This window comes from Thunnus thynnus, chromosome 4 (genome assembly GCF_963924715.1).
Source record: "Thunnus thynnus chromosome 4, fThuThy2.1, whole genome shotgun sequence".
In the NCBI taxonomy this organism is placed as follows: Eukaryota; Metazoa; Chordata; class Actinopteri; order Scombriformes; family Scombridae; genus Thunnus; species Thunnus thynnus.
In genome coordinates, this window is record NC_089520.1 from 15,133,632 (window position 1) to 15,154,610 (window position 20,979).

Consider the following 20,979-nt stretch of genomic DNA (forward strand, 5'->3'; position numbering starts at 1 on the left):
CTAGTTACTCTTAAAGTGATGTGGCTTTTTGACAGCACACATTTTGACTTGTAGCAGCAAAATCACAGCTGGTGCTCACACTGTTAATGACCGCTCTGTTAGATTTATATGTTCCAGTAAGCCAAGCCATTTTTTTTTACAGAAGACATTTCAACCTGTCACAATAAGAACAGCACAGGTGTAAATAATAAAATTAATGGCCAAATTCAATTTAGGTGCTTCGGTTTCTTGCTGTCATGCTGTCATTGTTTACTGGGACATTTTAATAGAGCATGGCCATTGTTAGTTTCATGAGTAACACCTGTGCTTTTCCTACTATAACTCAAAATGTCTGTTGTGAAAAAGGCTTACTGGCTAAAAAAAAAGCACAGTGATTGGTTTGGTTGAGTAAGTGAGTTATTTTTGTCAACATCTTTGTTGTTTTTTTTGTCAAAATGAAGTTGAATAAATCTCTAGAAAGCCCTGTGTTGTATGCTTGACTTTGTTCACATAATATTGGTCCATGATGTAATGGATACATGTGTGACTATGGAGTGAGTATGGATCCGGTTTTAACAATAATAATTTCAAGTGTGTGTGTGTGTGTGTGTGTGTGTGTGTGTGTGTGTGTGTGTGTGTGTGTGTCATGGGCTCCTCCCTCTGAAAATATCACTAGCGATAGCTGCGGGTACACATCATCAATTCCATTATCACTTCACTATCTTTTGTCCCACTTGAACAAGTATGTCAGCTTTTCATCCACACCCCACTGGACTTTTGCCATTACGCAAATAACGAACGTATGCTTTAACAACGGGCGTGGCTTCCTGATGCATTTTTTTGCTGCTTCCGTGCAGCTCAATGCGGAAGACAAACACTGGGAGCTCTAAATTCCTGAGAAACTCACCCAGAGCGGGGACAAGTTCCAAAGGTAAGCTTGGGAAATCTGGTCATTGACAAACAGTGATTGTAAACAGAGTTCATGGCGCATAAATAACCTCAAATACGACAAAAACACTGTTTATACCGGTTTGCTTAACGTCATATCATGTAATGTAGTTAAATCATGGAAGTGCTGCAAAAATGAACTTGAACATCAGGACATAATTTGGACATTATGACATGTGACATGTTATATCATGTGATAAGTGTGTATTGTGTCTTAAAATGATTTAAAATACTGACAAGAGGTATATTTAGTTATTCAAGTATTTTGTTGTGTTATATTTAGTTGTTATAAAGTTATAAAGTAACCTCGTGGCCTACAATAGATCTATATTCAGTTGCCAGTTTAGGCATATATAGATAAACCCGTGCAGGCCTGTAAAACAGCCTTACAATTAATCAATCCTCATGAAGGCTTTAATATTCATTTGTTGTTAAAACTGTTTCAATGTCATGTTAGAGGCTGTAGTTTGTGATACAGTTAAATTGCATTGTGTTGTACTGCATACTGAGAGGTGCTCGTGACATTTAGTCTACCATTATTTATGTAACTGAGGATGACAAAATATCAGAAACACATACAAATCGGTCTCAACAGGAACTATTATAACCTTCATGTAAGTAGGATTTAGTGCAGGGTTGTTGTTTTAGACTGAATCAACTGGCTACTGAGTGTAAATCTATCTGACAACAATAAAATCCCAATTTACTGCCACTTTAAAACTCTGAATTCTGAATCATGTGACCCAGGAAACAAAGGATCAGGTGCATTGCAGCCTCCGGGTTTGATGTCTGTCTGACAACATCCACTCTTGCCAACTGCTGAAATTACAAAATCGGTTGTAACATTTTCAGGCAGTAAAAATACAGAGTGTCTGAGAATAGGTCTTATATCTCAATTTTTAAGAAACTGAACTATGCTGAAGCAATTAGTCAATTAATAGACCAGCCAATCTACATGAAATTAGTTGTCCACAGTTGTTTTATTTTCTCAAATGTGAGCATTTTCTGCTTCTATGTTTTGAATGGCTTGTTTGAGCAAAACAAGCAGTTTGGGGAAGTCTTTAGGCCTCCTGAAATCGTGATATGCATTTTTTTGTTCTTTTTTTTCACATTTTTTACTTTTATTCTTTTTAAACTTTTTTTCATCTGTATACAATTATAATGTTGGAAACTGGTCTAACCAGTTTGGTTTAACGAGCAGATATAACCAAATATTGGCACAAAAACCAAAGATCTCAGATCAGAACTCCATTTTTCAGGGTTTGGACAAAACCTGTGGTGACTTGTTTGATTCAGTTTGAATAAAGAGCTGCATGTAGAATGATATGATAAGATGCAGTGTAGTTACACCCTTAATAAAAACTATATTATATTATATAATTATATAATAATGTCATGTGAATTCACTTCATGAAATATTCAAAGTCCATTTACATGGCCTTTCTCACTGTTTCTCCAGGATTTTGTGTGACACCTGAAGTCAAAACACATAACCATGTGGCCAAATCAAGGTACGATAGCATACATAACAAATATATACTTACAATATTTTATGACTTGGCTTAGGCCTGCTTTATAATGTGTATTTTTGAAGAATATGGCGGATATCTGTGCATGTGTGTATGTATTAGGTCCTCCCCCTCCAATGGGACCACCAAACCCAGCCTACCCTCCTGGATACAACCCCGCATGTCCTGCTGTCCCTCCACCAGGAGTCTTCCCCAATCCTCCACCTCCAGCGTTCCCACCTGGCCAATTCCCACCTGCTATGAATCCAGCCATGCCACCACATGCACCTCCAGGGGCGATGCCCTATGGAGCTCCAGGGCTTCATCCTTATCCTATGGCTCCTGGTGGATATCCAGTAGTCCCCCCTTCAGGTGTTCACCCAGGTCCATACCCACACTCCCCAAAAGGGGGTCACCATAAAGGCCACCACAAAGGTCATCATCATGGAGGGATGAATCCCATGGCTGCAGCGTTAGGCGGGGGAGTAGCAGGAATGGGAATGGGGCTGGTCGGACATAAAGCCCACAAAAAGATGAAGAAGAAGATGAAGAAGACACATAAGCACCACAAACACGGCCACAAGGTGAGATTGGGCTTAAAGGTTAAAGAGTTTAAAATGGCATCCCCTGCAGGTGAAATATTAATGCCAAACTAGATCAAAAGATTAAACTTGAACCTGCACACAGGCCTCTAACTTTATTTCAGTCAGCTCTGTGAACACAGTAATCATCGTTGTTTACATGCTACTGGAAGAGGGATACAGCTTATTATCATTACGATTAATTTTATTGCCATAAAACCAAATGATAACTAGTTACTAGATTGCATTATGAGGCATGATGATGGCTTGCATTAGCACAGACAAAACACTAGATTATAAATCAAACATACTGTACGGAGAATAAAGTCACATCTCTTTCTACACCCTGTATGTTAGATATAGTGCTGCAACTAAAGATTATTTAATTATTGATTAATCTGACAAATAATTTGTCAATTAACCATTTGGTCAATAAAATATTAGATATTTTAATTGTGTAAATGCCCATCACAAGTTCCAAGGTGACATCTTCAAAATGCTTGTTATTTTCTAAACCCCAAAATTTTCACTTTACTATCATATAAGACAGAGAAGAGAAAAGCGGGAAGCCTTCACAATTTTAAGAGGTTGAAACCAACAGATTTTTTGCAATTTTTCTTTAAAAAATTACTTAAACAAGTAATTGATTTGTTGAAATTGTATTTTTTCTGTCAATTACCTAATATAAATGCTTCAACTCTACTTGAATATCTCTGCGTTGATTTACAGAAGGAAACAGGAAAAAAAGCAACATGAAATGACTTCAAATTTTAGTTATTTATTAATAATTAGTCATAGTCAACTTAGTCAATTTCATAGGAAATTGGTCATGTCAAACCTTGGTTGATTAGTTCACCAGATAGACAGCGTTAGCACAACATTAGCAACAATATGTAGCTCTGCTGCTACAAATATCCGCCCTGTAAATTAATTCCTTGGAAACATGATGTGGCTTTTGCTTTGTCAGTTATCATTTGACTATCTTACATAAATCTTCCATGTGGGTGTGAATAGGTTCAGTTAAGACTGGTGCTTTCGGGAGTTTAACACACAGGGGGGGTTAATTTTCCAACTTACATGGTTGCTTTGAATAGTTCAGTGACTGCTCAGTTTTGTCAGATAATCAGTTATTGTGTTGACTTTAAATTTATTCCAAAACATGCTGTGTATTAATGGTTATGAGGAGGTTAAGAGACAGTGTGAACGAATGTTTAACTCATCTTAAGACACCCCGTTAAAAATCAATAGGCTTTGCATTCCACAGATTCAGATGAGCTCCATGTGATCTGGTTCTGATTAATGGAAGTGAGGTATTGGATCTGTTTCAGGGCTAGACTAGCTTCAAACAACTGAATGTGGCTGAGTCTGAATGGTGTTAATTACCTGAGTGGGAATGGTTGAAAACCTACCTTTTCAAACTACCCCATGCTAGCACTTCCTTACATCTCAATTCTTTAAAATTGAATAAATAAACAACCACTAAGCACTTGCACTCTTTCACACTGCGAACAGGCTGTGACTTGTTTATTTTAGGGAGGGATGCATTTCGAGTTTTTGATGACATCTAGCTGTTGTTCCTAAGACTTTTAGATACGCTTCTTATAAGTCAACAATGGACTAAATTGTCTGTCAGATGAATGTAATGTAATGGAGTTGATCCAGTGCAGAGGAAGAGTTGTTTTTATGGCACAGGAAAACATACAGCACATTCAGTTTAAAACAGGAAACAACTACACACCAAACTGAGATTAAACAGTACAATATACTGTCATAATACATCATTACTTCAACATCTCTTTTGTTGACCAGATGAAACTGAAAATCCATGATCAATGACGATCCATAGCAATGGATTTGCAGTAACTTGGCCTTGAAAATAACTGATGATATTCCTTCCACTTGACTGTGTTATGACTCATTTAAAGTGTATTAAAATAGTAAAACATATATAATCTTTCTGTTCTTCTCCACAGTCTTCCAGCAGCAGCAGCAGCAGCAGCAGCAGTGACAGTGACTGAGGCCACCAGTCCACAACTCAGCTGTTACAGAAAGGCTGCTTTACCAAAGGGCAACCTGACTATTAACTACAAACATATAAAATTAATTGCTAACACTTATATAGGATTTCTGTAATAATACAGTACTGCATTATATCCTAATTGGGCTTTGTATAATACTAGAAATGCATACACAGGCTATTGCTGTAAACATATTCACACACTACTGTTACTAGGCTCTACTGTTATTCCACCATGTGGGCGTAGATTTGGGTATGGACAGTAGGGACACGTACCTACCAATATCAAAGTGTTGCTAGATTGTCCCTACTGATATTTTTACAGATCTCAAACAATCTAGCTGCTTTAATCCATGTAATGTTTATGTTAAGATCTCTGCAGAGTTGCCAGGTTTGTGTGTTTTCTACAAAAAACTGCGCTATTATGATAAAGGTTGAAAGAGCAGGATATGGGGGATACTCGACCTGGTGATCTGGCAACCCTCTACTTCAAGCTGTACGCATTGTTGACTGGCAGCAGCCCGGCAACAGTAGCAGTAGTGGAGTCGGTGAGGTGGAGAATCTGAAGCGGTTAGTATTTATAGTTTAAACATCACATGGTCACAGACTTGAAAACGACTTCACTGGGCAAAACTAAGATAATGTGAATCCACAAACTGAAAGAGGGACAGAATCTCAGTTGAGGTTTGAAAACCTTACAGCAGCAAGTTACAGAGCAGCACATCACCTACACGTTTCTCTACATTTATTTTATGTAATATTTCTCATGACAGTCTATGATCTGTTATTTTTAAATATTAATCTTGGTCTCTGATTTATAGTTAAGTAGTCTATCAATAAAATAAAATGTAAAAATCAGAAAAAATCATGATCACAAGGCAAGTCAGCAAATGAATATTTAGTAAAGTAAACGTTATGCAGTCAGGCTCTTGTGGTGTGTATGTGTGTGTGTACATGTGCCTGTGAAAGAGAAAAGAGTGATAGAGAGCAAGTGCACATACACGATTAATGAAAAAAATATCCCTACCAAAGTTAAAACCAAACTACGCCCTTTTTGGTTTGTAGTGTCTATGTCAAATGTGAAATATTAGTTTTAGGAGGTACAGTGAAGACTTTTCTTAATGCTTGACTCTGGATGTTTGAGAAAATCTATAAGAGAAAATATGTAAAAATCTATAATTTTTCATTCTGTCCTGAAAGTTTTTTTTATTTTTATTTTTTATTTTCCTTGAAAGATTAACTATAGAGAATAAAACATATATTGTGTTTCTCTATTTGGGTCTATTGATTTTTATTTATTCAAATATTGTGTTCACTACTGTATGAGATGACTGCAGGAAAGCTATATCTGTATTACTTTGTAACTGCACTAATTTTAATCATATATGCCAGGCATACAATCAAGCCTCCTCAATAAATAGATCTGAATGAAAAACGTAAAAATGTGTGTTATACCTAAAATGGTGCAATATATTTTGCATCCACTAATGGCCATATATGATAAGTATTTCAGAATGAGAAGCATCTTTATTGGCCAAGTATATTTAAGCATACAAGGAATTTGACTCCTGTTTAGTGACTTTCAATGTACTTACACAGAATAACAACACAGCAATCTACAGAAATACACACAAGCAATGACATACACAGGTGAAACTCTTCCTCTGAACTGTAAACAGGATACAAATAGTGCAAAGAAGTGAAGAGTGCACAGAGTGCTGAGATAAATGTTAAATGGTTAAAAAACAAAGAGCTTTATATACATATAGTAGGTGGTTATGTACAGTATATAAAGCCAAGATTCATTGAAGTTTATAAATATCAATAGCTTAGAGTCAACATATTAGGAAACATCATACACTTCTTTCTATAATATAGAATATAATTCTTTCTATAAAATAATAATTTCAATTTTATAATCAGTGTTTAAACACGGGTAATACATGCCATCAGTTATTTCCAACAACAGACTTTTTCTAATGTGACGTTTTATTCAATGCAACAGTGTTTCTATACAATATATAAAAATAAAATAACTGTTATTTTGTAAATGATAGCTTTAATTTAATAAGTAATAATGTCCCTCAAATGTGCCACTTTAACTTATTGTAGACGTGATTTTGGGGCATCTTTGGGTCAAACTTGTGAGACAAACTCAGGATGTATGTGGAGTATGTGTGGTTTTTTCCAACCCGCATTCTGTGAAGACCCGCCCCTAATCTACCTCTGATTGGCTCTGTCTGTGATATTCTTACACTAAACCAATCATCTCACTCCTCCTTCCTTAGCCTAACCAATGAAGGTAACGAGTACTAGCCAATCAGAAGCAGAGTAGGGCGGGTCTTCGTGGAATGCGGGTGCAGGAAAAAAAAATATGGCGGGGGGGATCGCGTTGGGTGAAAGGGGAAAGTTCAGAGGTTATAATTGTGTTGTCTTTGTGTAAAGGAGTGGAGCTCGATTTCACATCACTCTTCCCTCTTCCCCGAGTCCTTTCTAAACTCTCCCCCGGGTCTCTACCCTCCCGAACCTCTCCCCTTCTACCCTTACAACCCCAACCCTTCCCCCGATCACCTTCCAGCGCACGAATCAGGTGAGTTTTATGTTGGTGTTTGGCGTTTTTTTATATTTGTTGTTATGATCAGAAGTAGCGGAAAGAAATCGCGCCCAGCGTGCTAACAGGCCGCATGATGATGAGCACGCAGTCTGCTAGCTTAGCTAACCAAGGGGAACTTTAATTTTGAACGTGGAGTTAAAACACTACTGCCTGTTGTTTGGTGCGCATACATATAAAAAGGAGACCTAACTATCGGTGCCACATAAGCTGCCGACATTTAGCCAAAAAATCACAACGTTGAATAACTAAGCCAGTAGCTAGCTGTGCTAAGTAGCGCACGCATGCTCCATTCATTTCCCAGCACGGTGGGCAACCAACATGCTAAATGCTAACACACTTACAACTAGCGTTAATAGTTCATTTAGACTTACTTTAAACTAAACAACGCAAGCGAAATAAGCAAGTTCATATCTGCCTTTCATGTGGAGTAGACCTATATATTCATTTTGTGATAAATTTGTCTGACTGCGATAACAAGAGGTTAATTGTACGCACATTTGTTGATAAACTTGAGTCAGATACTGATGAAAGCATCGTTAGCCGTCAAGCTAAACAAGGTTGGCCATATGATTTCCAGATCGCAATGAAATGGATTTAACGTTAATTTACTTGTTTGGAGTGGGATAACTTGCTGTCTGATGTTGTAAGATAGATCCTACAAACTAGCAGCTTGTAGTTTCCACAGAGAAAGTAAGAACTAAACCCTTTTTCTGATTCATTTTAATAACCGTCAGGGTTTTACTGTCATACCGGCATAAGCTGTAACATAGATGTATCCTATTTATTTAGAAAATGTTCATCTTTATTCTCGAGGGCACGTTTGTCAAACATAAAATAAATCATAATTGACGTATGTTTGCCAATATATCATCCAACGTTACACATTTAGCCAAAACACATGACATGGTGAGGTGTTCTATATTTTATGTAATTGGTAAGTTAGTTCATTGCTTAGCAAACCGGGCACTTTGTGTAATGGTAGCATTTAAATCTGACCATATGTTTGTAGGAAGAATATTTTGAGAGTATTTGCTCTTGTGGAAGAATTTGATTTAGGCAAATGATGAAAACCCCAAACGTGATGTGAGTGTTTGTGTTATCTGTGTGTGTTTTTATTTTTACATTTAGTAAGTTACAATTTACATTATCTTCATTGGTATATCATTTCGTTTGTTTGTCTGTACCTGTTAGATCCATCTCGGTGACCAAAGACCCCAGTTCTATACGGACGACTACGTTTCAGTTGCAGTTATGGACTCCGGTGTGATTGAAGGAGGGCTCAATGTCACCCTTACCATTAGGCTGCTCATGCATGGCAAGGTGAGGTCACCCATCGGCACTCTTTATAGTGTATGGTGTTATTTATTGTTATGACGTCCCTGAGGGATGCATAAAGGGCAGGGACTTTGATGTGATGAGTAAGGGTATTGACATGGTGATGGGATCCTGTTTCTCAACGCAAAGTGGAAAAGTGTTTGTCCATGTGTGTCTGCTATATAATAGGTTGTGTTTTTCCACATCTCTAAATGTGGCCCTGTTTACACCTGGCATTAAAATGCGTCTTGGGTGATCTGATCACAAGTGGACAGCTGTAAGTGCATGTGTGTGAATGCATCCAGGATGCATTGAGATCCGATTGCTCAGACCACTTTTGGAGCTGGTCTGGGACGTATATGGCCACATTCTTTAAAGGGGACTTAACATGCTTTTCCTTTATTTCAGTCATATATACAATGTTACAATGTCGGATGTTCATACTGAACGTGGCTAAAGTGTCAAATAATGAGGTAAACATATGTAGAAGTAATCCCTGTGAGCAAAAGCACCGTCTTCAGAATGCTTTGAACGCTCGGTTTCCAAAGTTTTTTTCTACTCTCAGCCCAAGCCGACATCGACTCATGACAGATTCTTTTATGGTCATCTGCTCCACTGCCATTATGGCATTTTTCCATTGTTTTGGGGGTAGTCACGCCGAGCCATGACTCAAGTCGAGCTAGCACACTGTGAGTGTTTTTCCATTGCACAGCAGGGCAAAGTAAAATAAGCAGTTTAACTGTTGGAGCCATGCTGGTTGTCTGCAGCTCTTCATCAGACATCATCATCACTGTGGCTGTTTCTGCTTGCACTATTCCTCCCTGCATTATTTCTGATTGATCTGCTGAACAAATGGCTCCAAATGTGTCCATATGTTGTTGCTGTTGCTTCTTTTTTTTTTAGTGCCGTTAACGAAGCTCTGTTAAGTCGGTGAGGGACACGTTTCATTTCCTGTAAATTCTTCACAATATAAGTCTCCCATTATTTAGTCATTCAAAAGCTTTTAACATGAAGCAGTAAAGCAGGAAATATTGGGTTTGTATCGGTGGTAACTTAACATACTCTGATACGGCTGCCCTCAGTAGGCTTCCAGAAAGCTGGCCAATCAGAACAGTGGGCTCATTTGGAGGGGGGGCCTTAAAAAGACAGGAGCTAAGACTGCCTGTTAAGAGACAGAGGCTGAACTGAGGGGGTGCATAAAAAACCAGTGTAAGATAAATGAATTTTATGAACTGTCAGTCATGCAAAGCTGCTTTAGTGGAGTCTCACAATAAAATATAGAGCTGGAAATGAGCATAATAGGTCCCCTTTAAGCACTGTATATGCAAATATGTCCAGGGCCAAACTTTGGATAGACTCAGCAGCCAACGTTTCTTCTTCTTTGTGTAGGAGCAGCTGAGATTGTGACATAATGAGAATATCTGGTCCACCTTAAAGGTAAGCCCACCTTAACACACCCGCTTGCTCTCTGTGTGTGTGTGAAGGTGGACTGACCTTTAAGGTAGACCAGCTATTCTCATTTAGTGACAATCTCAGTCGCTTCCAAACAGATAATGGAGAAATGGTGGCTGCTGAGTCTCTCAAGAGTGTTGCTCAGTAGTTTTGGCTCAGCACTTGGGCCGCCTGGTTAAATACAACAATGCATTTGGTCTTTGCAAACGGAAATGATGTACGTGTTTATCACAAGTAGTCACTCGAGATGCATGTGGACACGCATTCTAATGCCAGGTGTAAACTGACGTACTTAGAGCCGTCCACTTGTGATCGGAACATCCAAAACGCATGTTAGTGCCAGGTGTGAACAGAGCCTGTGTTGTTTTCCAAGATGGATCAACTGTGCTAAAAATATTAATATGTTCCTTGTTGCTAATATTCAGTTATGTCAGAAGTAAATGGCTATTTTTACTGAGAGCAGACTTGTATTCTTCACCCACTGAAATCAGCAATTACATCCTCTATCCCTTCGAAATGTTGGAGAGGTCTCTCTGCCTCCTCTTGCTGAATGATCCCATAGCAACTTGAAAGATCAAATGATATTACACACAACTATTCCCACATCTCCATCAGACATTTTGTAAAATCTACAACCAGGAGGCACGTCTCATCCATCTGACTTTGACAGCAGCCACACACTTGTTGCATCTCGTGCCCTACATTGGCCTGTTGTTATTACTGTGGTTTCAAATTATAACATGCCATGTGGCGAGAAGCGGCTGCTCAAAATCGGACTCTTAGACATCAGCTTACACTGCAGACATACCAAACTGTTGATACAACCGAAAAATGATCCTCCATAAGATCTGCTAACTTGTAGCATCTCAAAAGAGGCCCCAGCACTGGCTAGGCGCTACCTTATAGATACTGTGTGCTTGACTTCATCCTGAGTCTCACTGTGGTCAACAGCACCATCTTGAGTCTCTGTAGGATTAGACGTAAAAAATGATCTGTGGTAGAGAGCTGGGGCATTCATGATGGATTGGGCTCAGACTCTTTGAATAGTTGACTAATGCATTTTACAGTCTGTGAATTTAAAGACTACCAATTAAACCTTTTGTAAAGCACTTTGGCTTTTTTAAAATATCAGAATCCCATCAACTGTAGCATTCCCATTTATTATAAGGGGTTACATCTAGTGACCATAACCATTAAGGAATTTCTGAAGGAGGTGCTCTGACAGTGTCAACTTGTCTTCTTATCCAAGTGTTGGAAACCAGCCTTATTTACTTAAGGTTCCTCATTTCCTGAAAAAACTATACAAGGTGTAGCTAGAGAGGTTAGACAGGTCTAATCCTGTGGTAATAACAAATGGTAAGTTTAAAAAGATGATTTAATGAGCATAATGGAACAATATCTTTTCTTGTATTTCAGGAAGTCGGAAGTATTATCGGAAAGGTAAGCTGCTGTTTAATATGATTGTTTGTCTTTATCATTGAATTAAGATCTGTTTCATAAAGTGATAATGAATCTGACTTTGGTTTGATCCTCTGCTAACAGAAAGGTGAATCTGTGAAGAAGATGAGAGAAGAGGTGAGGTCCCTTCTACCTTTCTGTACTCTACATAGATATGATACAGTAAAAGTGGCTGTGATATTATAATTACTTCCAGGCCTCAGTTGCAGATTGTCACAGAAGTCTTCCAAATTGATTCTTTCAATTACTTGCTCTTTATCTGTAGAGCGGGGCTCGCATCAACATCTCTGAGGGCAACTGTCCTGAGAGGATCATTACTTTGGCAGGGCCAACCACCGCCATCTTTAAAGCATTCTCCATGATCATAGAAAAGCTGGAAGAGGTAGGTCCCAAGTACATTGACTTTTTTTTTTGCAGATCAGCAGTACCCAGTCCAAACACAAACTGGATTAACCTTCATATCTTTTTGTTCCAGGACATAAGCAGCTCAATGACAAACAGCACAGCTACCAGCAAGCCCCCTGTGACCCTACGCATTGTGGTGCCTGCCAGCCAGTGTGGCTCCCTCATTGGGAAAGGTGGCTGCAAGATCAAGGAAATCCGAGAGGTATGCACACAGAAAAACATGTAATACAAAACCTAAAAAATAAAACCACTTGAGTTAGAATTCCTTCAGCATTGACCGTCACCTCTCTACCTGTGGAATTCAGTACGTTGAACACTATGACACACAGTAGGTCCTCAGTGCTTATCTCATTTCCCTCCGTTTGTGTTTCCCAGTCAACCGGTGCTCAGGTACAAGTGGCAGGAGACATGCTCCCTAACTCCACGGAGCGCGCCATCACCATCGCTGGCACTCCTCAGTCTATAATTGAGTGTGTGAAGCAGATCTGTGTGGTCATGCTTGAGGTAAGTGGATTTGTGAAAGCAATGAAGCAAATGGAGTAGTAATTGGGTATCTTTAAATTAATCATGTGAAATAGTGAGGTCTCTGTTGTGAGCTTGGTTTGGACCATGGATGTGTCAAGCCTGCCTGCAGGATTATGGCTAATATTGTAGTGTTTTACAGGTATAGTGAAAACCGTATAGGGCACTGTACAAAATGTTAAACCTTCTTAAAGGAAGGCTTTATGTTTTGGTTAGATATATATTTAAAGTGCTTTACAGATTTTCTTTCTCATTTTGCCTGTTAGGTCAAGTGTGCAAAATGCAGCTGTATGGCTTAAGAAAATATAAACATCAGATTGAGACACAGAAAGGACTGTTTAGGATTTGGAGATGTGAGGGTAAAACTAAATGAAGACATCCGTAGTATGGAGCTATGATACCTTCATGTTACTATACTTTGTAGTTTAAAAATGTGTGAAATAATTCCACTATGATTTAGATTTTGCAACACTTATATTGTAACATGGGTTGTAATGTAATGACACATCCACTTGTTTTGTCTCCTGCACAGTCTCCCCCTAAGGGGGTCACTATCCCTTACCGACCCAAGCCTTCAGGATCTCCCGTCATCTTTGCAGGCGGACAGGTACTTCAGAGGGACATGGGATCCCACCTGTTTGTATATGATGTTTTGGGGGGTATTAATTGCTGCAGTTGTCTTTCATTTGGGCTCCAGTGAGTCCGGGATGCATATTTTGCAGGAAAATGTGTTCTTTGAAATACTGATGTGTGATGAAAGGTCCTGAATACAACTCAAAGTAACATCTTGAATGAAGAATTTCAGTTTTCAGATTGGTCAACACCATAAAAGTTACTTTCAAAAGAATCGCTGTATCCAAATTGTTTTGGCTGATTGTTTGAAGAGATGACCATAAAACATTTACTCTAGATACAGTTTGTAACAGCTCCCTATTTGTGATTCCTCTGATTTTGGTTTTATGTTTCGAGCATTAAGTTTCAGTAGTGAGGTGGCCTTCTTTGCCAGTATTGTTGATGTGAACCAAACTGCTTTCTGGAGCTTGTTGGCCTAACATCGCAAGTTCTTTTATCTTACTAAATACCTTTTTTATTTTATTCTTTAAAAAAAAATCTCTCCTTCTGGTTTTCCTTAATTCCACTATAATGTCTCTAAATATTTCTCTTTTCCCAGAAATGTGGAGACTTTGGACAAGACATACGTATTGATATTCTTAAATATTAGTTCAGAGAAGGCTTTGTTGTGTTGGAGTGTGATATTTATTCATTAAGAGGGATATAGCTGAAACAGTAACTTAACCTACAATCAGATGTGAGGCCTATGAAAGCTTTGTTTTCGTTTGTTTCAGGCATATGCCGTACAAGGACAGCACGCGATTCCACAGCCAGATGTAAGTGCAGTAGTCATCTTTACATGACCCCCACCAATACCATCTATTATTACAAATGTGCGACCACCCACCCACACCTCGTTTTACAGTTGCCAAACTGTAGCCCTAATTGTTTTTTCTGCCTCCCTTCGACCTACTATCATCAGATTTCGTAACCATTTAGAGAGCAGCGCTGTTGGCACTTCATGTTTGTATAGTTCCTTTGTTGACTGGCAGCCAGTTGTTAATTAAACTGCTGTTTGTGTTTGTCCAGACTCTCCACTGTTCCATGAATAATAATCTGTTCCTGCTGCTCACCCTTTCTGTTCCGTCTTGTTTTACATGTCTCGTTCATTAGTGTGTCCCAGATAAACATGTTCTTTGTTCCCACCTTCATTAATGCTTATTACTTTGTTTCTTGTGCTCTGCCCACATGTCTTTGGACTCAATCTTTCTGTCTCTCTCTCTTTTTTTTTTTTTTTTTTTAATGAGCTTTAGATGTTCTGTCAGGAGCATTGGATATAATAGATTGTATATTATTAGCCTGAGCTGCCTCTGAATATTGGCATCAGAGCAAGGGAATACTAGTTAGATATGATATAAAATTTATTAAGGTAAAATATGTTGGTTTTTTTCCTCTAAGGCCTTTAAGCAGTGTTATCACTTCTATGTAATTAGTTTGTCATCCCTTAGTGCAGTTTTCATTTATTAAAACTAGATCTGTTTATAAAGGTGGCACAGAAACATCATCTCTTCCTTCCCTTCCAGCTGTAGTGGTGATACTGGTACAGTGTTATGCTAAGTTGAGACTGTCTCTCAGTTCATGTGTGGGTCTTGTATTGGTGTCGGTTAGGAAATCTCCTGCACACTGAGAGCTTCCTCCCTTGTGTATTGTGACTTTGCCCTGACCCTGAAGACTGCAAGAAAGCTTTACCAAGAGATGCAGCCTGCACTTTGGAGGAATACCTATGGGGTACCCTACATAGACAAGTCATAAAACACACAGTCAGACACCAGTGATCCATGTAGAGCTTTGTGAAAGGATATGAAATCTATACACCATGGCATTGAGTGATGAAGTGTGTGAAATCTTTTTTTTTTTTCTTTTTTTTTTGTTTGGTGTTCTTTGTGTAGTTGTCTTTACTAACTGATTTTTGCTCTGTTTTTCCCTCTTCCTGTGTTTTCCATTTTCTCCGTTTCTCTCCCTGCCTCCTCTCTCACTCTCACAGTCTTCCTCTGCTGCTATCTCTCCACAGCTCACCAAGCTTCACCAGCTGGCTATGCAGCAGAGCCCCTTCCCCATCGCACCAAGCAACCAGGGATTCACTGGTATGCAGCACGACACGGCCCACAGGCTTTCAATGCAACATTTTGTCATCTGGTCAGGCTCAAAATTCCAGTCTCTTTGATGAGAGTTCATAAAATGATATCCATCGTTTCAGTCCCTCAACCTTTGTGAGAGACTGAACCTCGAAGCTTTGTGAAATTATTCATTTCAAATTAATAATTTCAAGATGCATGCAAGGTGCACCCACCTCCTGCTTTTGTGCAGTATTTATTTATTCTTGAAATAAGTGTGGTTGATATGGTTTTGGCTGTGTGTGAATTTTTTTTAATATGGCTATAATGGCCAACATTTAGGGAACTTAATTACTAATGCAGCCTTTAAAACTAGCAACGATGATGGACCAAACAGTTTGAAAATGTTATATTGTAATATAATCCAATTGAACTGTTTTAATAAATACCACCATGGCAGTGTTTTTACAGTCATGAAAAACCTGGAAAAGTCATGAAATTTGGAAATTGAGTTTCTCAAAAGGTTTTGGAAAAAGATAAAATAGCTTATCAACACCCCAGTGAGAACAATATTAATGGAAAAATGAAATTTTATGCTGCAAGGCTCTTACTAAAGTGTCTACAACACTGTTTGTGTTGTGAAAGGCCTCTGCTAAGAACACAAAACAATATGTTGACTAAAATGCAACTCAGAGAGTACAGTCATAAATTAACCCCAAATCAAATCATAATGATTTATTATCATCAAAACAACTTCCACCCTTCACTCCTCACAGCGAGTGGGCCTGCTACAGTGTCTCTCTCCTCTACCACCAAACATAAGCCAATTTCAGATACTGTATTCAAAAATTATCTGTTTCCTGTCATTAATTTGTATGTTGTTCAAGGTATAAAGAAGGGTGATATGGTTGAAATCAATATCACAACATTAATAAGAACCTTTCTCCCATATCAATACAGTACACATCATGATTTAACAAACGTATACAATATGTAAAATAATCACATCGATTTTCAATGACATCATTCAAAACTATTCAAATGAGCAGAACGAAACCTTGAGAAACTCATTTTGTAATTTAGTTTGTAATTACAATGTTCTTTGACTTATTAATTTGGAAGTTTATATAATGGTTACATAATATGTTCATATGTATATGCCACCACTGATGATCAATAAGATATTGAATGATTGCCCAGTGATAGGTGAATAGGGGCTTGTTCACTTCAAGTAGCTTCTAATTACAGGTGGTGATGCTCTCTGTTGTGTAGTTTCTATGCATATTGCAAGTTGATTGATTTGCATATTTCAGCATATTGTTAAGGTTATTTGATTGTGGTTGATTATTTTTTTTCCCTGTTTATTTCTTTGTCAGGGATAGATGCTTCTGCTCAAACCAGTTCCCATGAGATGACCATTCCAAACGATGTAAGTGCTTCCAAAAGTCAATTTTTAACATTTAAATTCTCACTTTACATTCAAGTTGATACATTTACGAAAGGCATATGTTCTTTATGTTCATCATTGTCTATTGTAAACATCTTTGTTGCTTAATTTTGCCACTCTTCTCCACCGTAGCTTATTGGGTGCATCATTGGCCGCCAGGGGGCCAAGATCAACGAGATCAGGCAAATGTCGGGTGCCCAGATCAAGATAGCGAATCCAGTGGATGGATCAACCGACCGTCAGGTCACCATCACAGGCTCGCCTGCCAGCATCAGTCTGGCAGAGTACCTCATCAACGCCAGGTAAGATCATCTGTTAAACTATGTTAACTCCCAACAGGTGATTCATTCAGTTTCAGTTTTATCGTCTGCTGCATCAGTGCATTTTGATAAAATGCTAAAAACTACTCGGGTCAATTTATCAGATTTTTTTTTTTTCCCAATTTCTTTTCTAAATTTGGCCAAACACCCTTCTGTTTTGTCCTTGGCTGTCAAATTGAGCTCCTACAGTCATCCATACAACAGTAGGGTACATTATGTTCCTAATAATAATGTATGCAAATACATAATAATTGACCTAGTTTTCTAGTGCGATTTCATGTGCCGTTAGAATAATTCAGTCCTTGGCATTTCTGTTTCAACTAATATTTATGGCTTTGGTGTTTTGTTAGCTCTGTCAGTCTGCACTTGTGCTTCTTCCCTTATTCTACCCCTCACTTAGCTCTACATTGATCCATCGCTAGAGATTTTTTTTTTTCCTTTCAGTTTTGGGTGCCACGTTCATTTCTAATGACGCTTTTTGTCCTGTGTTTTGATCACATCCCTGAGTGACCGCCCCCACCCCCCTCAACCCATTCTCCCTCCCACCTGTCCCTCCCCATTGCTCACCAGCCTGCCCTGTGACCCATCCCGACTGTGTTGTCCCTCTCTCCTTGTCTCTCTTTCTACAGTGTAGAGTCCTCTAAACCTCCTCCCTCCTCCTCCTCCTTGAACCCTGAACAGACCAGCCTGTGCCCTTCCTCCACCTCTACTACTACTACTACTACTACCACTACTACTACTACTACCACCACCTCCTCTGCTGCTACCTCCTCCTTCTCTTCCTCCTCCTCCTCTTCCTCCTGTGTGGTGCCCCCCTCAGCCTCCATCCCTCTGTCCTTGTTGGCTCCAGGGCCGCCTCCTCCTTCCTCTTCCTCCTCCTCTTCTTCCTCCACTGATTCCCTGCTCCCCAGCTCTCCTGCCTGTGTGTCGAGTCTCCTCAGTCTCAAGCCCCTCCCTCTCCTGGCCCTCCATGTTGTCAGCGGGGCGAGTAACCCCGCACACCCAATCCCTCCCGAGCCCAAAATTGCCCCCGAGCTGGGCTCCAAATCTAAAAGGCGAAGGCTCTCCCCTTACTAACGAAGGAAACATAAGTCATCTACTACTAAAGTACTGACAATACTCTTTGTTGTCTGTACCTGCACTTGCTTTTGTATCTGGCTGTGCCATGCCACGCTTACTACAGAAAACAAATGCACATTAACAGTGTTACACAGCCAGAAAGATGGTTGCTGCCATATTTATTAAATCGATATCTGTAGCTTGATTTGGCTTGTCTCCTAAAGGAATGACATGTTGAGTGCATTATATTTTTAAATGACTTTGAACTTAGCATGGACAGTGAATTATGTCACTGATTTTGACTGAAGCATTTCTCTTTGTGTAAGCTCTGCTCAGGTAGCGGCTCTCTCTTTAAGATGTCATATAGTATGGGAATAGTTTTCTTGTAGTGTATTTTAAGTGATTATTATTAGATGTCATAATGAAGAGTATATGTATCACGATGATTTTGCTCATGTAGGAAACAATTGTAAGTTCAAGTAATCTGCCCTCAGGTATCAAAGGCATCAAATCACCTTTTTAGATCATGTTGTTGATATAAAAATACAAACATATCATAGTATAATAGTTTGATATTTTGGGGAATACGCACATTTGCTTTCCTGCCACGAGTTGGATGAAAAGATCATTTTACCAAGTGTTTTGTTTTTTTTTTTTTTTAACTCATGTTTGTACAGTAAACATGTAGCTTGAGCCAGCAGCCAGTTAGCTTAGCTTAGGAGGGGATCGTTAGCCTGGTTCTCTCCAAATATAAAACCCCAACATGTCATTTTGATTTATTTTTTGTACGGATTAATCAAATGATATTGTGTTTATTGATGTTTATTGATGCTGGCACACACGTTTTGTTTGCTTTGGACAGAATCAGGAAAGTTGTTTTCCCCTGTTTTTCAGTCTTTAAGCTAAGCAAACCAGCTCTTGGCAGTAGCTTCATAATTACCTACAGACATAAGAGTGGTATATTTCTTTCCATCTAACTCTTGATAAGAAATTAAGTATATTTCCCAAAATGCCGAACCATTTCTTCAATGCAGCTCCACTGTCAAACCCTTCAGTATCAGTTTGAGATCTGAACAGCTGATGGTTAGGAAAAGAGGAGTGGCTAAACTGGACATCTAATGATCTTTTTCTTCTAATGATACATTTTTTTTGTTTAATAAATACAGATTATGTCATCATATAGCATTTAATTATAATAATATAATGTATAGTAAATGAGGTTAATATTTATCTTGTCTGTCTGACTGCATGCATGCTTATTCTCTCTCCCACCCTGGTCTCCTGGTGTCTCTCTGTCTGTTTCTCCAGGCTTTCCTCTGAGGCCACAGGACTGGCAGCCAACTGATAAGACACTGCATCTGCACTAAATCTCACTTTTATATCATCGGCTACCATAAAGCAGTCAATGCAACTATTCAACTTAAGAGTTTATATATTATACCGCCTCTTCCTCATTTGAAATCATGTCAACCGCCACTGATTTGATGCGCTGCGTTCATTATTTATTTTGTTTTTGGTTTTACTCTAAAGAAGCAAACAATTAGGTTTTTAATTCCCTTTTTTGAGTCAAGTTGGAGATTTTAATGAGTTATTAGATTTTTTTTTTTATTTTATTTTATTTTATTTTATTTTTTTTGATGGATCCCTCGCTCTCTTCCCTTTTTCTTTCTTTGTCATCACAGAGGAGTAGAGTTGAAAAACTCTGAATAGGCATATAGATTTAGTTCTGTACAGTCAGTTTTTTTTTTCTTTAAAAAGGTAAAATAAAAAAAAGTATCAAAAATAAGAATAGAGTGACTGTTTTATTGTGTTTATATAACCCCCCCACCCTCCCCCACCTCCTTTTTTTTCTCACTCAGTTCCGAAAGTCGTTCTGCCAACTTGTATGTCCACATGCTTTAGGTATACAGCACCAGTCAAAAGTTTGGACACACCTTCCCATTCCCTTCAATGAGAAAGTGTGTTAAAACTTTTGACTGGTGCTGTACACTCTCTCCTTCATCACCTTTTCAATTGAAGTGCTTGTCATATGAAATACACTCGTGTCACTGAGAATACGTAGCTGTTACATGCACTGTCACTGATTATATTGGTTATGATGACAAATGTTCTAACACAATTGAATTTATCCACATAATTTAAAATGTGTATTACTACACATGTCACTTTTTCCTACCCCCCCACCCTCTACATGTCATTCCTGTGTTCCCCACTCCTGTTCCTGAGATCATGTGTTGATATTTTGCTGGGATGGGAGGTTTTTGGGGGATTTGGGCTCGGCTTTAGGGATCAGAAGCAGAGGGTTCTCCTCGCTTTTTTTGTAAAGACTGATATATACTAAAAAAAAAAAAAAGTTGGAATATTTGTTTTAAATGGAGGAAATATTTTTTTTAACTACCAAAGGGGGGATTAACTCCTGGACACTGATCTGTCTATTAAATGTGATGAGGCTGAGAACTGAATCATTTAAGCTCTGGAACTAGACAAAGAAAGGGTTGTGAGTTAACACTAGTTTCCTGCTCTTTGCTTTGCTCGAGTCAGAATTTTATTTTTTATTTGCAGGAAAGAAAACTTTTGTGCACGTTTTTTGAGACTGTAGACCCGGGTGCCACAACATTGTTAAAAAAAATACAGAAATAAAGATGTGAATTGCTCAAACCACAAATTGTCTTGAGAGTTCTGTCACCGC

The 20,979-nt window shown here is 38.6% G+C and overlaps 2 protein-coding genes across 4 annotated transcripts; both read left to right on the top strand.

Annotated features, from left to right (window-relative positions):
- Nucleotides 1-669: 669 nt before the first annotated feature.
- Nucleotides 670-6,307, top strand: prr13 (proline rich 13). The gene is made up of 4 exons (XM_067586882.1): nucleotides 670-910; nucleotides 2,387-2,438; nucleotides 2,559-3,019; nucleotides 4,990-6,307. The coding sequence occupies exons 2-4, from the start codon at nucleotides 2,423-2,425 to the stop codon at nucleotides 5,032-5,034; spliced, it is 522 nt and encodes a 173-aa protein (XP_067442983.1). The 5' UTR covers nucleotides 670-910; nucleotides 2,387-2,422; the 3' UTR covers nucleotides 5,035-6,307.
- A 1,090-nt stretch (nucleotides 6,308-7,397) lies between these two features.
- Nucleotides 7,398-20,955, top strand: LOC137181294 (poly(rC)-binding protein 2). Of its 3 annotated transcripts, XM_067586890.1 has the most exons (14): nucleotides 7,398-7,623; nucleotides 8,839-8,967; nucleotides 11,830-11,853; nucleotides 11,956-11,988; nucleotides 12,137-12,253; nucleotides 12,347-12,478; nucleotides 12,652-12,780; nucleotides 13,331-13,405; nucleotides 14,145-14,186; nucleotides 15,019-15,138; nucleotides 15,395-15,494; nucleotides 16,841-16,893; nucleotides 17,044-17,213; nucleotides 19,599-20,955. In XM_067586890.1, the coding sequence occupies exons 2-14, from the start codon at nucleotides 8,899-8,901 to the stop codon at nucleotides 19,633-19,635; spliced, it is 1,101 nt and encodes a 366-aa protein (XP_067442991.1). In that variant the 5' UTR covers nucleotides 7,398-7,623; nucleotides 8,839-8,898; the 3' UTR covers nucleotides 19,636-20,955. The 3 variants fall into 3 exon arrangements, with proteins under 3 accessions (XP_067442991.1, XP_067442992.1, XP_067442993.1); XM_067586891.1 differs by lacking the exon at nucleotides 15,019-15,138 and having other exon boundaries at nucleotides 7,400-7,623; XM_067586892.1 differs by lacking the exon at nucleotides 15,019-15,138 and having other exon boundaries at nucleotides 7,400-7,623; nucleotides 15,422-15,494.
- The last annotated feature ends 24 nt before the right edge of the window (nucleotides 20,956-20,979 follow it).